Genomic DNA, 15,204 nt, shown 5'->3' on the forward strand with positions numbered 1-15,204 from the left:
CTACACACACTGCACACACAGCGCCTACGAACACTGCACACACACACCCTATGCACACTGCACACACACACCCTACGCACACTGCACACAGCCTACGCACACTGCACACATGCACCCTACACACACTGCACACACACACCCTACGCACACTGCACACAGCCTACGCACACTGCACACACACACCCTACACACACTGCACACAGCCTACGCACACCGCACACACGCACCCTACACACACTGCACACACACCCTACGCACACTGCACACAGCCTACGCACACTGCACACACGCACCCTACACACACTGCACACACACACCCTACGCACACTGCACACACCCTACGCACACTGCACACACGCACCCTACGTACACTGCACACACACAGCCTACGCACACTGCACACAGCCTATGCACACTGCACACACACACCCTACGCACACTGCACACACCCTACACACACTGCACACACCCTACGCACACTGCACACACACACCCTATACACACTGCACACACACACCCTATGCACACTGCATACACACACCCTACGCACACTGCACACAGCCTACGCACACTGCACACACACACCCTACACACACTGCACACACACACCCTACACACACTGCACACAGCCTACACACACTGCACACACACACCCTACGCACACTGCACACAGCCTATGCACACTGCACACACACACCCTACACACACTGCACACAGCCTACGCACACTGCACACACACACCCTACGCACACTGCACACACACACCCTACGCACACTGCACACAGCCTACGCACACTGCACACACACACCCTACACACACTGCACACAGCCTACGCACACTGCACATGCACACACACACACGTGCATTCTTCACACCCTGCACACACACCCCCTGCACACTGCACACACACTATGCACCTTGCACGCACACTGTACACACACACTCTACACTTCCGCACACACACTGAACACACGCACACCCTACACACCCTGCACACACGCACACTCTTCATGCAGGGCACACACACACACTGCGCACACACATGCACCCTACATGCATTGCACATACACACACACACTGCACACGCACACCCTATGCACACTGCACACACACTGCATGTGCACACACACTGCCCACACTGCCAACACCCTACACACACTGCACACACACACTGCACCCATTGCACACGCACACTGCACATGCACATACGCTGCACACACACTGCATATGCACTACATGCAGAGCACACTATTCACACATGCACACACCTTGCACACACTACACATACTGCACACACACACATTGCACACACACTCCCTGCACACCCTTCACATACACACATGCATGCACACACACAAACACACCCCTTGCACACTCTGCACACATGTGCACACCCTTCCACACCCACACTCACACACCTTGCACACCCTTCACACACCACCACACAATCTCCAAACCACCCCCTACACACACACGGTCTACAAGCCACACACCATGCATACATAAACAGATGAACACACTCTATGCACTGTCCCCTTCTGACACACTTGCTTCACAACCCACACTGTGCACAGGAGCACCCACAGCAGCCCCTTCTGACACACAAGGCCCATGCTCTACAAAGCACACCCGCCACACGGCACATACACATCCTACATCCCACGGCCTTCCACCACCACGCTGAACCCTGCATACCCTGCTCTCACACCCAGACCACACCAGACCCGTCGTGCAGCATACCCCATAACTGCAGCATCCCAGCCCTCACCCGTGGCCCCGGACTCTGCGGGCCTTGCAGCCTGTCATCTCTTCTCTTTCAGTCACTTTGCCTGCCTGTCCTCCAAATACATGTGTCCCGGAGTGCCAGCCGTGATGAGCACCCTTCTAGCCAACATCAATGCATACTATGCCCACACCACCGCCTCCACCAACGTGTCTGCCTCAGACCGCTTTGCTGCTTCCAATTTCGGGGTAAGTCCGATGGTGCGTAGAACTCTCCTTCCTATTTCTCTCTTCTCGGCGCTCGTTGGGAGGGGAGCGGAGTAGAAGGAGCCGTGCAAAACCATCACCTCCAAAGGGCAAGTGCTCCTGGCTTGATCGCCACTTTGAAAACCCTCCCATTTTTCTTGCCAAATTTGCAACTATTTCACCTAAAAGGGGAAAACTTTGCTTTAAAAAAAGCACTGGAAGTTTTGAGTGAAATCTGGCCCATTTTTTACCACTGGTGGAAATCGCAATGAAATTATATATAAAAACTCACCCTTTTGATGCCGAAAAACCTCCCCACCCACCAGCAGAAAGCAAATCTTTGCAGGCGGGCAGTTGCCCAAAGAGAAATCCCGAACGCTTTCGCCAGCACCCGTTGTGAGTTTTGCACGGCCCTGGTAGTTCTCGGTGAAACCTGAATTCAGAGCAAACTCACCTGGTTTTATGGGTATCTATAGAACCACAGACTGCCCGTCTGGTTTGGACAAACCTCGGAGAGATTTGCATTTTGGCCCTGATCCTGCGAAGACTGGAATGTGTTTGACTGCACTCATGTTGACCAACCCAGGGGAGTTCAGGGGAATACTCGCATGTGTAAAGGGAAGTAGGTCCATAAGTGTTGGCAGGATTGGGACATGGGGCTGGAAGCTAAAACCAGGAAAGTTTCTAAAGGTGACAGATTAACACGTTAGTTAGTTGAGTTCAAAATGATGGTTCAATTCTTGATCTCTGTTCACCCCGTGCAATTCTGGAATAACCCCATAAAAGTCCCTAGCAAATCCCTTCCCCCACAGAGAGACCTTGCAACCAGCACTGTGGAGGGATATAATAGCATGCGCCAGCGTCCCAGCAGGAAACCAGCCTGGCAGACCATTTCCGTACTGAGCATTCTGGCTGTGGAAGCAGGCTCAGTCCCTTTCCCATCCTGGCCGCCGACCAGTGGAAAGTTTACTTACTTACGATTATTAGTTAGTAGTATTACTATTTAATGAGTGCTGATGGGGCACAAGCCCAAGGCCTCAGCCTGAACGCTCTGCCTTAGGGCTCTCCCTTCCTGTGCTGTAAACCCAGAGTGACTCTAGGGAACTCAGTGGAGTTACTCCAGATTTACAGCAGTGTAAATGAGACCAGATTCCAGCCATTAGGGTTTATTCCAGCAAACTTCCCATTATCCTCACTGAGTAAAGACTTCAGGCCCTTTTAAGGCGGCATCATAGATATCGTACGACTGGAAGGGGTCTCGAGAGATTGTCCAGTCCAGTCCCCTGCACTCATGGCAGAACTCAGTATTATCTAGACCATTCCTGACAGGTGTTTGTCCAGCCTGCTCTTAAAAATCCCCAATTGCGAGATTCCACAACCTCCCTGGGCAATTTATTCCAGTGCTTCACCACCCTGACAGTTAGGAAGCTTTTCCTAATGTCCAACCTAAACCACCCTTGCTGCAGTTTAAGCCCATTGCTTCTTGTCCTATCTCAGAGGTTAAGAACAACAATTTTTCTTCCTCCTCCTTGTAACTTGTATGTACTTGACAACTGTTATCATGTCCCCTCTCAGTCTTCTCTTCTCCACACTAAACAAAGCCAGTTTTTTCAATCTTCCCTCACGGGTCATGTTTTCTAGACCTTTCATCATTTTTGTTGCTCTTCTCTGGACTTTCTCCTGTTTGTCCACATCCTTCCTGAAATGTTGCACCCATTTTGTAGTCCAGTTTACAGTTGTGTACCAGCTAATACAGCTCATAGTAGAGGAGAGCTCGGGCTCCCCTGCAACGGATCTAAAGGGGATTCTCTACTGAAGCTGCTGGACTCAGACAGACCCTGTGGTTCTCTCTGGCTGTCCAGCTCCCATCCCAGTCTCACCAGACAGGGGCTGCTGACAACCCGGCTAGGATTAAGCTGCTCCTGAGTTTATGTTTGTTCTGAACCTTCCTGATAAGTGTAACAGAGAGATCGTAGCTGGCATCAGTAAACACGCTCCCCTCATCCAGCACGGCTCTGCTGAACCCCCCCGCCTCCGTGCATGGGTGTCCCTCTTGCAGGGGGTGGTGGCAAAGGGACAGAGGGGTGCGATCTGTCAACCTTGCGCTGGAAACAGCTGAGCTGGGGAGGTGGGGAAATGGGCTTTGGTCGCCCTTCTCCTGTTTACCTGGCGCCGGGGTGTGTCTTTGCAGAAAGAACGTTTTGTCAAGCTGCTGGACCAGCTGCACAATTCGCTCCGGATTGACCTGTCCATGTACCGGGTAAGGGGAACCAGCCCCACAAGGGGTGAGGGATGGGGACGAACGCCGGCAGACTTTTAAACGGGCTTCAGGGCTGCTCCCTGATCACCTGCAGCTTAGTCCCTTGTGCGAGGAGTCTCCTGCCACCAGGCTAGAGCCTGTCAAGGGCTCAGGCTGGTCCAGTGGATGAGGTGCTGGAGGGGGATTCAGGAAACTGGATTCTAGGCCCAGCGTCTGCTACTGGCCTTGGTGAGTCATTCTGTGCCTCAGTTTCCCCAGCTATGGAAACAGCGCTGCTCAGCTTGGAGAGCTGTGGATGTAAATGGGAGGTTTTCCACAGGTTTCAGTGGGAGCAGGTTTGGTGTTAAACACCAGGTGGCTGTGATCAGATCACCTACTAGCTCTGAAACTCCAGCCGGGGTACCCCCTGCTTGCTCTCCTAGCCATCATGTAGCCCTCTAATCTTCTCTCTTTCCTGACAGAACAACTTCCCTGCCAGCAGCCCGGAGAGGCTGCAGGATCTCAAGTCGACGGTGGATCTGTTAACCAGCATCACCTTCTTTCGAATGAAGGTAATGCCCGGTGCCTGCTGGCTGGTCCCTCCCAGAGGGAGAGATTCCCCCAGCTCCCAAAGGAGCAGCCACTTGGCCTGGGATCCCTCTGCTTCCAGAATGCAGCTGAGGAGCTGTGCCGCATATTAATTAGCTTAATTAATTGCCCATCCTGTGTACTGAAATCCAACACAAACCACCATGGAGTTCAGTGGTAATAACAGTGCTTCTGTCGAATGGCGTCTAGAGATCCTGAAGTGACAGCAGTCCCATGCCAGGGGTCTGCCTTGCGGGCTCAGAAGGGGTGGGATTTCTCACCACGGGAGGCATCCTGCTCCAGGCAAGCAGCCCTGGGCTGGCACTGGGCACATGGGCACTGAGCAAGGCTCCTTGTGTAACTCAGGGGGCCTGTGATGCATCCCATGGCAGCTTCCTGAGTGACACCTGCTGTCTGGGGTCCCTCCCCTGAGCTCCCGGCAACATGGGTTTTCTCTTCTAGGCAGCGAGTCCGTCTCGGGAGGCATCCGTTGCAAAGCGTGACCATGTCTCCCTTCCCCATCCCACAGGTGCAGGAGCTCCAGAGCCCACCTCGGGCCAGCCAGGTGGTGAAGGACTGCGTGAAAGCCTGTCTCAACTCCACCTACGAGTACATCTTCAACAACTGCCACGAGCTGTATAGCCGCGAGTACCAGACCGACCCGGTACGTGGGGCGGGGCGGGGGGGAGCGCCCCACCTGGCCGCCCTCCCCGCCGTGTGATAGGCAGGGCCTTTAGGCGCGGCAGGTGTTGCACTTTCAGCACTTCCGGACCAGAGGTTTTGGTGAGCCGTTGCCCGGAGCAGAGCTTGTCAGCTGCTGGGTAGCAAGAATCTCCTCAGCTCCTAGTTCCCAGTTGTGGGAGCTTTCCTCGTAGCTGTCCGCACTTCCCGTAACCAGCTCCCCTTCCCAGCCGGCTGCCTCCTGCTGGACCAGGCTCCGCCGGCTGGCTGTTGGGTGGGGATTGGGCCCAGAGGAGCTGCAGCGTTCCTTTACTCGGTGGAGCATCACGCCGTTTAAGGATAAGGCGAGGCACGGGACAGGAGGCAGGAGTCTCCGGGAGTGCCTGTTGGCCGGCTGGGATCTCCTCTCCCAGAAAAGCCGCGCATTGTAGAACGGGGCCCGAGTCTCCAGGTTTCCCATGTGGGGCTGGAGGGAGGACTCTGAAACGTGTGCAGAGATGCTCCCTATCGGGAGCCTGGCCCTAGACTGGACCCCAGCCTGGTTCTGTGCCTGTGTCAGAGCAGCTCTCTCCTGGTCCCCAGAGGATGGGCTGGAAAGGAGCTAGCAGGTCACAGCCATCCCTGATTTCCAAGCCAAAGGAAAATCTCAGCATCTGGAAGCCAAACTGAGGTTGTGCCCCATGGGACAGCAATCCCTGGTCACGGAGTCCCTGGGCGATGCTCTGGAACTGCTCCCCATGAAGTCAGTCAGGACTCTGGGGCAGTCGCCTTTCTGTGAGCAGCCTGTCTTCAGGACACACAGCTCACTCAGCTTCCACCTTCCTGGGTCTGACCTCGGAGCATTCAGCATCCTCTGCCTCTCCGTGCGCTTCCCACAGCGAGTCCGCTCAGGCGGTGCTCCTGGGGAAGCCAGAGGGTCCTGCACCCCAACTTCGCAGTCAGACGTGACTCTCAGCCAGCCAGTAAAACAGAAGGTTTATTAGACGACAGGAACATGGTCTAAAACAGAGCTTGCAGGTGCAGAGAACGGGACCCCTCAGCTGGGTCCATTTTGGGGGGCAGTGAGCCAGACAACCACGTCTGCACTTCACTCCATGTCCCAGCCAGCCCCAAACTGAAACTCCCTCCAGCCCCTCCTCCTCTGGGCTTTGTTCCTTTCCCGGGCCAGGAGGTCACCTGATTCCTTTGTTCTCCAACCCTTCAGCTCTCACCTTGCAGGGGGGGGAAGGGCCCAGGCCATCAGTTGCCAGGAAACCGGGTGTCGGCCATTCTCTGTGTCCAGACTCCTGCACACACATGCCCTCTAGGGCTCTGCAATGATCATACACCCTTACCCCACCCCCTAGATACTTAAGAACTGCCTAGGGGAAACTGAGGCACCCCCACACTATTCAGAGGAAACATTAAGAACAGTCCCACTTCGTCACACCAAGCCAAAGGAAAATCTCAGCATCTGGAAGCCAAACTGAGGTTGTGCCCCATGGGACAGCAATCCCTGCATTCCCACACGCGATTAACCAGAGACTTTCCTTCCCTTGTCTTTGGGCTTTTCCCAGACAAAGAAAGGCGAGGTCCCCCCCGAGGAGCAGGGGCCCAGCATCAAGAACCTGGATTTCTGGTCCAAACTTATCACGTTGATTGTCTCGATTATTGAAGAGGATAAGAACTCCTATACGCCCTGCCTGAACCAGTGAGTACCGGCCTGGGAACGGTCACACCAGCCCTGCCTCCACCAGGGAGTGTCAGTAAAACTGAGATCTGAGCTGGTTCGCAGACACTGTGCTGGGAGCATCAACGTATGAGCCATCGGGATTCTGCCCTAGCCTGGGGAGAGACCTCCGTAGGAGACTTCCCTCCTTGCACCTCCATGGGCAGCTCTGGCCTTGTCCCTTGCTTGGGATTCCTGTCACCTGCCTCTCTCCTGCCTGTTCGGAGCTGAATGGAGAAGCATGGAGCCTCCTGGGAAAAGCCCTGGGTGGCCCACATGTGTGCCACCGATCCTGGGTCTGCACTGTGCCTTGGGGGCACCAGGAAGACCGTCCCTCTCTGTCAGAAGCAGTTGGTTTGGGGATTTATTCTGTAACTGTGGGATTCATCCATTTTTCCTCCCTTCCTGCCAGGTTCCCCCAGGAGCTGAACGTGGGTAAGATCAGCGCCGAGGTGATGTGGAACCTCTTTGCTCAGGACATGAAATATGCAATGGAAGGTGAGTCTCTCCTGGGCTGAATTTTGTCACTCCTCTGCCTCCTGCTGGGAGGTGACGGGGGATCAACCTCCGTTTCACTGAACCAAAGCCATGGCGACCCCCAACTCCACCACGGTCCCTGTGCTGCAGGTCCGTGCAGCCGCACGGATGGGATGGGACGCAGTGCGTTCCCCTGCTCTCTGAGCTAACCGAGAGTCTCTGCTAACAGCACAGTCCCATGATGCCACTCCGGACACACCCAGCAAAGGGCAGCACTGCACGTACCCACTCAGCTAAGGCATGACAAGACCCACCAGGGAAAGGGGCATTGGGAAGAAGCAGCATCCACCATGAGGCTGGCTGCGGGGCGGGGGTGGAGAATAGTCCCGTCCTCTTCCCGGGGGAGATGCAGCCTTATTTCCCTCTCTGCTCTGGTTGCAACAATTTCAGTTTGGAAAATAGTAACATTAACCCACTGCTCAGGGTGGGCCAAGCCCCCGTCCCCGCTCCTCTCCTGCGTGGAGACCTGTGCATCAGGAAAGCTCCAGGGCAGACAGTCACCAGCTAGCTAAGGTGCCTTCGCCTTCAGGGATTCCAAGTCATTGAGTCCAACCTCCTGCACAGCCTTCCCCAGGGATTCCTGCAGTGGAGCGGGCTGTTCTGCCCTCTTCCATCCTGTGATCCTACCAAACCTACGGCTGAACGTTCAGCTTTCAGAAAGACACCCAGGCTCGATTTAAAGACCCTGAGAACTGCTGATGGTAGCTAGGGAAGCTGCTCCTTCCTGTTAAGGATTTGCCCCTTGTTTCCAGTCAGTGTTTTCCTAGCCTCATCCTCCAGCCATCGGGCTTCGTTAGGCTCAGGCCTTTATCCACTAGCTGAAAGGGCCCCAGTGGTCAGATCTCTTTCCCCAGTTAGGTGCTTAGCCCACCTCCTCGCTCCTACCGTCCATTGACTTCAGTGGAAATACTTTGGCAGATCTCGGCCTTATAGACCATGATCATAAGAACAGCAAAGCTGCCAGACTGGGGCAGACCATGGCCATCTTGTCCAGTATCCTGTCTCTGACAGTGGCCTGTACCAGAGCTTTGTGGGGAGTGTACAGAGCAGGGCAGTTGGAATGATCCACCCCTGTCTTGCCCTCTCTGCTTCTGGCAGTCAGAGGTTTGGGGTCACCCCGAGCATGGGGTTGCGTCCCTGACCGTCTTGGCTGGTGGCCATTGATGAGCTATCCTCCAGAAACTTACCCAGTTCTGTTTTGAGCCCAGTCATACTTTTGGCCTTCACAACATCCCCTGGCAATGAGTTCCACAGATTAATCATGCACTGTGTGAAAAGGTACCTCCTCCTGCTTGTCTGAAACCCGCTGCCTACTAATGTCCTCAGGTGACCCCTGGTTTTTGTATTGTGGGAAAGGTAAACAACACTTCCCTACTCACTTTCTCTGTACCATTCATGATTTCGTAGCCCTCTGTCATATCCCCCCCACCCCGCCAAGCCTCTCTTCTCTAAACTGCACAGTTCTCACCCTTTTAGTGGCCTCTTCCCCTTCCCCCGATGCGCCAAGCAGGTGGTGAGCCCCTCCCATCTCTCTCTGGGCCCTGACGCCCCAGCCCCGCTTACAGGCTGTCGGCAGCTGTTCTATCCCCTCCAGGAGCACAGCACTAGGTCGAACTCCATCCTGGAAAGGAACCGTGGTGGCCGGAGTGAGTCTGTGGCTCCCTGCCAGCCTGCTGGCCAATGGCCGCTCTCCGCTGTGCCCAGGCTAGAAGCCTATGGGGCGGGGGTCCTCCAGCCTGGGAGTGCCCCCCCCGGGTCCCTAGCTTGGCCCCCGCTGCACTAAGCCACCTGACCTCCCGCCCTGCGGGCACCTAGCCTGGCTTGCACCTCTCGGGATGGGTCCCGGGGAGCTTAGCCTGAGCCAGGGCTTTGGGATTCAGCCCGAGTGGGGTGAGCAAGGGAGAGATCCCCCCACCCATGGCCTCCCTCTCTCCTCGCCCGCAGAGCACGACAAGCATCGCCTGTGTAAAAGTGCTGACTACATGAACCTGCACTTCAAAGTGAAATGGCTTTATAACGAGTATGTGACTGAGCTCCCTGCCTTCAAGAGCCGCGTCCCCGAATACCCCGCGTAAGTCCTGGCGCTGTGGCCGGCCGGCCGGCTAGCGGGGGGGTCTGGGCCTCACAGGGGCAGGTCAGGGGCCGGGGACTCCTGAATGGCCCCTTTTAGTTAAAAGCAGGAGGCAGATTCCAAGGAGCCAGGCACACGCCCCACTCACAGCCGGTGCCCTGCACGCTCGCAGGGGTGTAAGATAGAACATTGGTTGCAACAGTGTCTGCCGTGTGTCCCCAGGCACTGGCAGCGCGGTGCCATCGGAGACTGGTTCTCTGCTGCCCAGCCCCTCCCACGGCCCTTTACACTCGGATCTACTGCATTTCCACACGCACAGGTGTAAACGCCAGCCCAGGGTGCCAGGCAGGGCACCTCAGCACTCCTGGGGGAGAGGCAGGTGCATTTAACCCCTCAGCTGCTGGATTGAAGCATTGGGCAAGGCACACATCTAGGGTGACCATACATCCCATTTTGGCTGGGGCAGTCCCTCTTTTAAGCCCTGTCCTGGCCGTCTTGACTTTTTTGGCAAAAACGGGCATTTGTCCCATTTGTTCTTGCCAACTGCAAACGGGACAAAGGCCCACTTTTGCCAAAAAAGTGGGGCACACACTCCTTTGGGGGGTTACAGCTACACCAGCCCTGCGGGGGGGGGGGGGGGGGCGGGGCAGGGCTCCAGTCAGCAGCAATGCCAGCCGCACAGTGGGGAGGCAGGGTGCGGTGAGCAGAGATGCCAGCCCCATGTGGGAGGGGCAGCAGGGCTCGGGCAAGGAGCGACGCCAGCCCCGTGCGTGGAGCAGTTTGGGCTCGGATGAGAGCCCTGCGTGTGGGGAGGCAGGGCTCAGGCCAGCAACTCATGTGTGGGGGGGGAAGAGAGGGCACAGTCCAGCCCCATGTGCGGAGTGGGGGAGGTGGGGCAGGGTTTGGGCAAGTGGCTCGGGCCAGCCCCATGTGGTGTCCTCTTTTCCCTTTGAGGAATATGGTCACCCCACACACTTCTAACACTGGGCGTTCTCTCCCATTGCAGTCAGAGGATGGGGAGAGGAAGGAGGGAGGAGAGGGGAGGAGCAGGATCTTACCACACTTTGCCTCTGTCATACCGACCTCCTCCTCCTCCCTCCTGTTCCTCACCCCTCCATTTGCTCCCTCCCCTTCCCTTCCTCCCCACTAAGGGCCCGGCTGTGCTCGGAGCTGGAGCTGGAGTGTCCCGCTCGAGGCGACATGCCTGCACTCCATGGATCACAGGTGCGGTGGGAAGGGCTGGCCCCCCAGACACTCGTCTGGCATCGCCTTGTGCCTGGCAGGTCCAAAGCAGGCCGGTTTCTGGGCTGCTGCCGCGTGTTCCCGGAGCTCTTTCAGCCTTTCCGACTCTGCTCCGGGTGTTACCCAGCAGGCTGCCTCCCGTCAGCGGGAAATGCAGGGGCCCGAGGGATCGATTGCTCTGGATCAGTAATTAAATCCAGCGGCAGCATCGATTCTCCTGCCTGCTCTGGTGGGTTTCAGATCTACAGCTCAGACGGGAGGGGAGCTGTGAGCCGAGACAGAAAACTAACACCCACCTCCTCTGGGATCTTCCACTTTGGCACCCAGTCTCGGCTGGGCTCTGAACGAGGCTCTCTTAGTTATCCGCTTAATAAGGCTCCGCCGGAGGGTGCTCGGGGGGACAGTCAGGGAACTGTCATGCTTCAGTTGATTTCCCAGTGGGTCAGTGCGAAGCTAGTATTTCACTCCAGCAGCTAAAGGCTTGATGCCCTCAGCACGTAGGTTCGTTAGTGCTCCAGGGGCCTGGGAGACAGACGAAACTCCACACATCCCTGTGGGACAAGGTGCCCGTTCAGTTCACCGGGCCAGGACTTGTCCTTCCCTAGGCAACCATGGCACTGAGTGGCCAGCCCGGCTTCTGTCTGTTTCCCACTGACGGGGCTTGCGGACAGGGGTTAAAAGTGTCTTCCAAGCCCTGGTGCCTGTTCCACTGGGGTAGGGGAGCGCCTGGCCCCAGAAGCTGCCTCCCGGGGGAGCTGGGGCTCCCCCTCCGTAACAGAGCTGAGGTGTGTCTCAGTGCGCCCTGGGAAGGGACCGAGGCCAGGCGCCAAGTGTGCTTCAGGAGATGGATTCTGATTTCTGATTTGGACCCCGTGCAAGGAGTACCAGGCAGCTCCTTCCACCAGCTCAGGCCCAGGCAGGGGTCTGTGGACAGAGCGGGGTGAGCAGGTCCAGGTTCGAATGCGGGAGGCCGGATTGTCAGAGGTGCTGAATCCCTGCAGCTTCTCTTGGGGATGCTGAGCACCCCCGGAGACTGAGAGAATGGTCCCGCCTGCTCTGAGATCAGGGTGACGGGACACGGGTCGGATTCTCCTCTCATTGTCCCCGGTGTAAATCGGGAGCAGCTCCCAGAGACGCCACTGGGCGCAATTGTCCTTCTGCTCTCGTGAGCACAGTCCCACTGGCCTGCAGTGCAGCTGCCCCGCATTATCCCGGGGAGTGCAGACCTGGGCTCAGTGGGATCATGGGTGGAAGAGGAGAAGCCAGCCCGATGGATTGGAAGCCAGTGGAGTAAATGCCAGATCCGCCCCTGAATAACAGAGGGCAGACACTGGCTGGGAATCCCTCTTCTCCCCTCTGCCGTGTGGTCTGTGCGGACCAGATAAGGAGGGCAGCCTGCCCAGGGACTGCATAGCGCATCAAACTGACCTATTTCCCTTCTCTCTTGTGAGCTTGTTGGAGCGTTATTCCAAACAGCGGGGACGTGAGACCCTCTCCCGCTGCCCCATCTCCCCGTCTCTTTCTCTTCCAGCTGGTTTGAGCCTTTCGTTATCCAGTGGCTGGATGAAAATGAGGAGGTGTCCCGGGATTTCCTGCATGGAGCGCTGGAGCGGGACAAGAAGGACGGGGTATGGTATAGAGCCAAAAAGTGACCTGGTAGGAAGTCTGCCACCCGGGGGTGGGCTCGAGTCTAGCCCAGGTGCTGAGTCTTCATTCTAGGAGCCAGTTCTCCCCTCCCGCGGGTGTAGCACACTGGGGTTTCCCTCGGAGTGAGTGAGCAGAGCGTCCAGCCCTCCAATTGTAGCCATCTGTCAGGACAGCCCTGTCAGGGTTTTGCATACAGCCCCGAGATCTGTACCTAGCGCTCCACCTCCCTGTGGGAACGAGATGGGGCACATCTGAGGTGCCTTAGAAACAGCCATATTCACCCACCGGTACCAGAGAACCTCTGCCCCAGGGTGTGGGAAACCAGCCAATCTGTCCAACCTACCCCCTCCAGTGACAGCTGGAGAGGGAAAACTTCAAGAGAGCTGACCCAGGCCATCCCCCAAAACAGGAGTCGGATCCAGGCCATGCGTGGTTAGAGACCAGTTAATCCCCGTCCCCGGTTGTTTTTCATTGTTTGCTGCCAATGCACTTCTGGGTCCCGCCGGCCGGCTGGACATGCTGTAGGAGAGGCTCTCTCTGGGTTATTTCTGATCCTCCATCTTGAATCAGGCAGCAGCAGGCACATGGCCAGCAAGCCTGGTAGCGTGAGCATGCAGGGCCAGGCTGTTCGGAGGAAGCCAAGCTTGGCAGCTGGATTTATGAAGAGAGAAGCCTTGATCTGAACAGGGAACTGGGAATAAGGACCCCTGGGTTCTATTTCCAACTTCACTCCTGACACCTCTGTGATGTTGGGCCAGTCACAGCCCCGCTCTCTGCCTCAGTTTCCCCATCTATACAATGGGATACTCACCTGCCTTTGCAAAATGCTTTGAGATGCTCAGAAGAAGGCAGGACATAAAGTCAGTTCAGCAGCTGTCTCTGTGACATATCACCCAGACCCGAGGCTCTAGCTCTGAGCCCAGAAAATAACCCGTTCTTTCCTATGCTCTGCTCCCCCTCTGTCTCCTGCTCCAGTTCCAGCAAACCTCTGAGCACGCTCTCTTCTCCTGCTCCGTGGTGGATGTCTTCTCCCAGCTGAACCAGAGCTTTGAGATCATCAAGAAGCTGGAGTGCCCCGACCCGCAGATCGTCGGGCACTACATGCGGAGGTTTGCCAAGGTAAGGAGCCCAGTGGGGCCAGGCGACGTGCTGGGTCCAACCTTGTGTTTACACTGCTGTGACCCCCACCCCGGAATGGCAATGGTCCCAGATTAAACAGCGCAAGACCTAAGCTGGAGCAGCATCTGCACCCATTAATCATCCAGGCTGCAACATGCTGCACAGTTAGAGATGGCACTAACCGGGACGTGCACCCGGGACTGCAGTGCCCTGATGGTGGAGAAGGCGTGAGACCGGGCCATATTTTAACTAACGGGGATCCTTTGTTGAGGCTGCTGGACCCAGGCAAACCCTGCGGTTACCCCAGGCTCGCTAGCTCCTGGATTAATTAAACGCTGCAGGCTTGAGTCTCCTGTGACTCACAATGGGTAAGTCAGGGTCACTCCACTGACTTCCACGGGGCGGCACCATGGAAGGGAGCTGAGCCCTGCGCCGCCGGCCCCATGTCAGCACATCGCCTCTCCCCGGCAGCAACAAACAGCTGTGGAAGGGGCTCCTGTCCCGGGGCCCTGCCATGTGCCGTGTGCCAGCCATGGAAACCTGAAGCACTAGTGCTGGGGAGGAACGGCAGCGCTGGGAAGTGCCTCCCGCCCACACATATCTCCAGCGCCTTCTCCTGGGCAGTGTGGGCGCAGGGAACGGGATTTTATAGGGTTAATTCAGGTCTTGTATAACAAAAAGTTGTGGGGGGCTAAAAGTGGGAATGGGGGGTGGCAGCATCCCCATTGAAATGCCCCCCATCCCGACAGTCACACCTGTGCACAGCGCTGACGCACAACGGGGGCCTTTTTGTTTCCTGGAGTTCAATCTGCAGCTTCGTAGGCCCAAAGCAATCCCCGGGCACTTTATTTCAGACCAAACCTGGATTTCACAGTCTCGTTCCTTTCCTTTTCTCTTGCCTTGCCTTCCTTTGCCCCCTCCGGCTCTCCCGGCTCGCTCTGCTCCGCCCCGGCCCGGCCTGGCCATTCCTGCCTGCAGACCATCAGCAACGTGCTGCTGCAATACGCCGAAATCATCTCCAAGGATTTCGCTTTGTACTGCTCCAAGGAGAAGGAGAAAGTGGTGACGTATCCCCTCCTCCTGCCTTGCTCTCTTGCCTTCCGATTGGCGGGGCCACTCTCTGTCGCGGTGTCTCCATGCCACCGATGCCACCAGATCCCCCCTGGAAGCAATTAGCGCCAGTCTCCTCTGCACCCTTCCTCTTCTCCTCTCTGTTCTCTGTTGGTTGCCTTGAAAGGCCCCGTCTCTGCTACTTGCAAGCTGCTCTTGGGTCTTATGTGACTCTGGGGCACCCGTTCCCAGGAGTGATTCTGCCAGGCTGGATCCAAACCCCTGGGACACTTTGGATGCACATGGGGTTCTGAACGTGGCAGCCTGTCTCTACCGTGGGCAGAACCAAAGCC

At 56.7% G+C, this 15,204-nt stretch overlaps 1 protein-coding gene across 1 annotated transcript in view; it reads left to right on the top strand.

Annotated features, from left to right (window-relative positions):
• Nucleotides 1-15,204, top strand: part of UNC13A (unc-13 homolog A) — a 129,395-nt gene that overhangs the window by 81,996 nt on the left and 32,195 nt on the right. The window contains exons 22-31 of the mRNA XM_075123302.1: nucleotides 1,822-1,972; nucleotides 4,161-4,229; nucleotides 4,691-4,780; nucleotides 5,326-5,460; nucleotides 7,034-7,167; nucleotides 7,598-7,683; nucleotides 9,667-9,793; nucleotides 12,567-12,663; nucleotides 13,658-13,801; nucleotides 14,780-14,863. Coding sequence (XP_074979403.1) covers nucleotides 1,822-1,972; nucleotides 4,161-4,229; nucleotides 4,691-4,780; nucleotides 5,326-5,460; nucleotides 7,034-7,167; nucleotides 7,598-7,683; nucleotides 9,667-9,793; nucleotides 12,567-12,663; nucleotides 13,658-13,801; nucleotides 14,780-14,863 — 1,117 coding nt within the window. The remainder of the gene's footprint in view (nucleotides 1-1,821; nucleotides 1,973-4,160; nucleotides 4,230-4,690; nucleotides 4,781-5,325; nucleotides 5,461-7,033; nucleotides 7,168-7,597; nucleotides 7,684-9,666; nucleotides 9,794-12,566; nucleotides 12,664-13,657; nucleotides 13,802-14,779; nucleotides 14,864-15,204) is intronic.

Source organism: Caretta caretta, chromosome 25 (assembly GCF_965140235.1).
Source record: "Caretta caretta isolate rCarCar2 chromosome 25, rCarCar1.hap1, whole genome shotgun sequence".
Classification (NCBI taxonomy): domain Eukaryota; kingdom Metazoa; phylum Chordata; order Testudines; family Cheloniidae; genus Caretta; species Caretta caretta.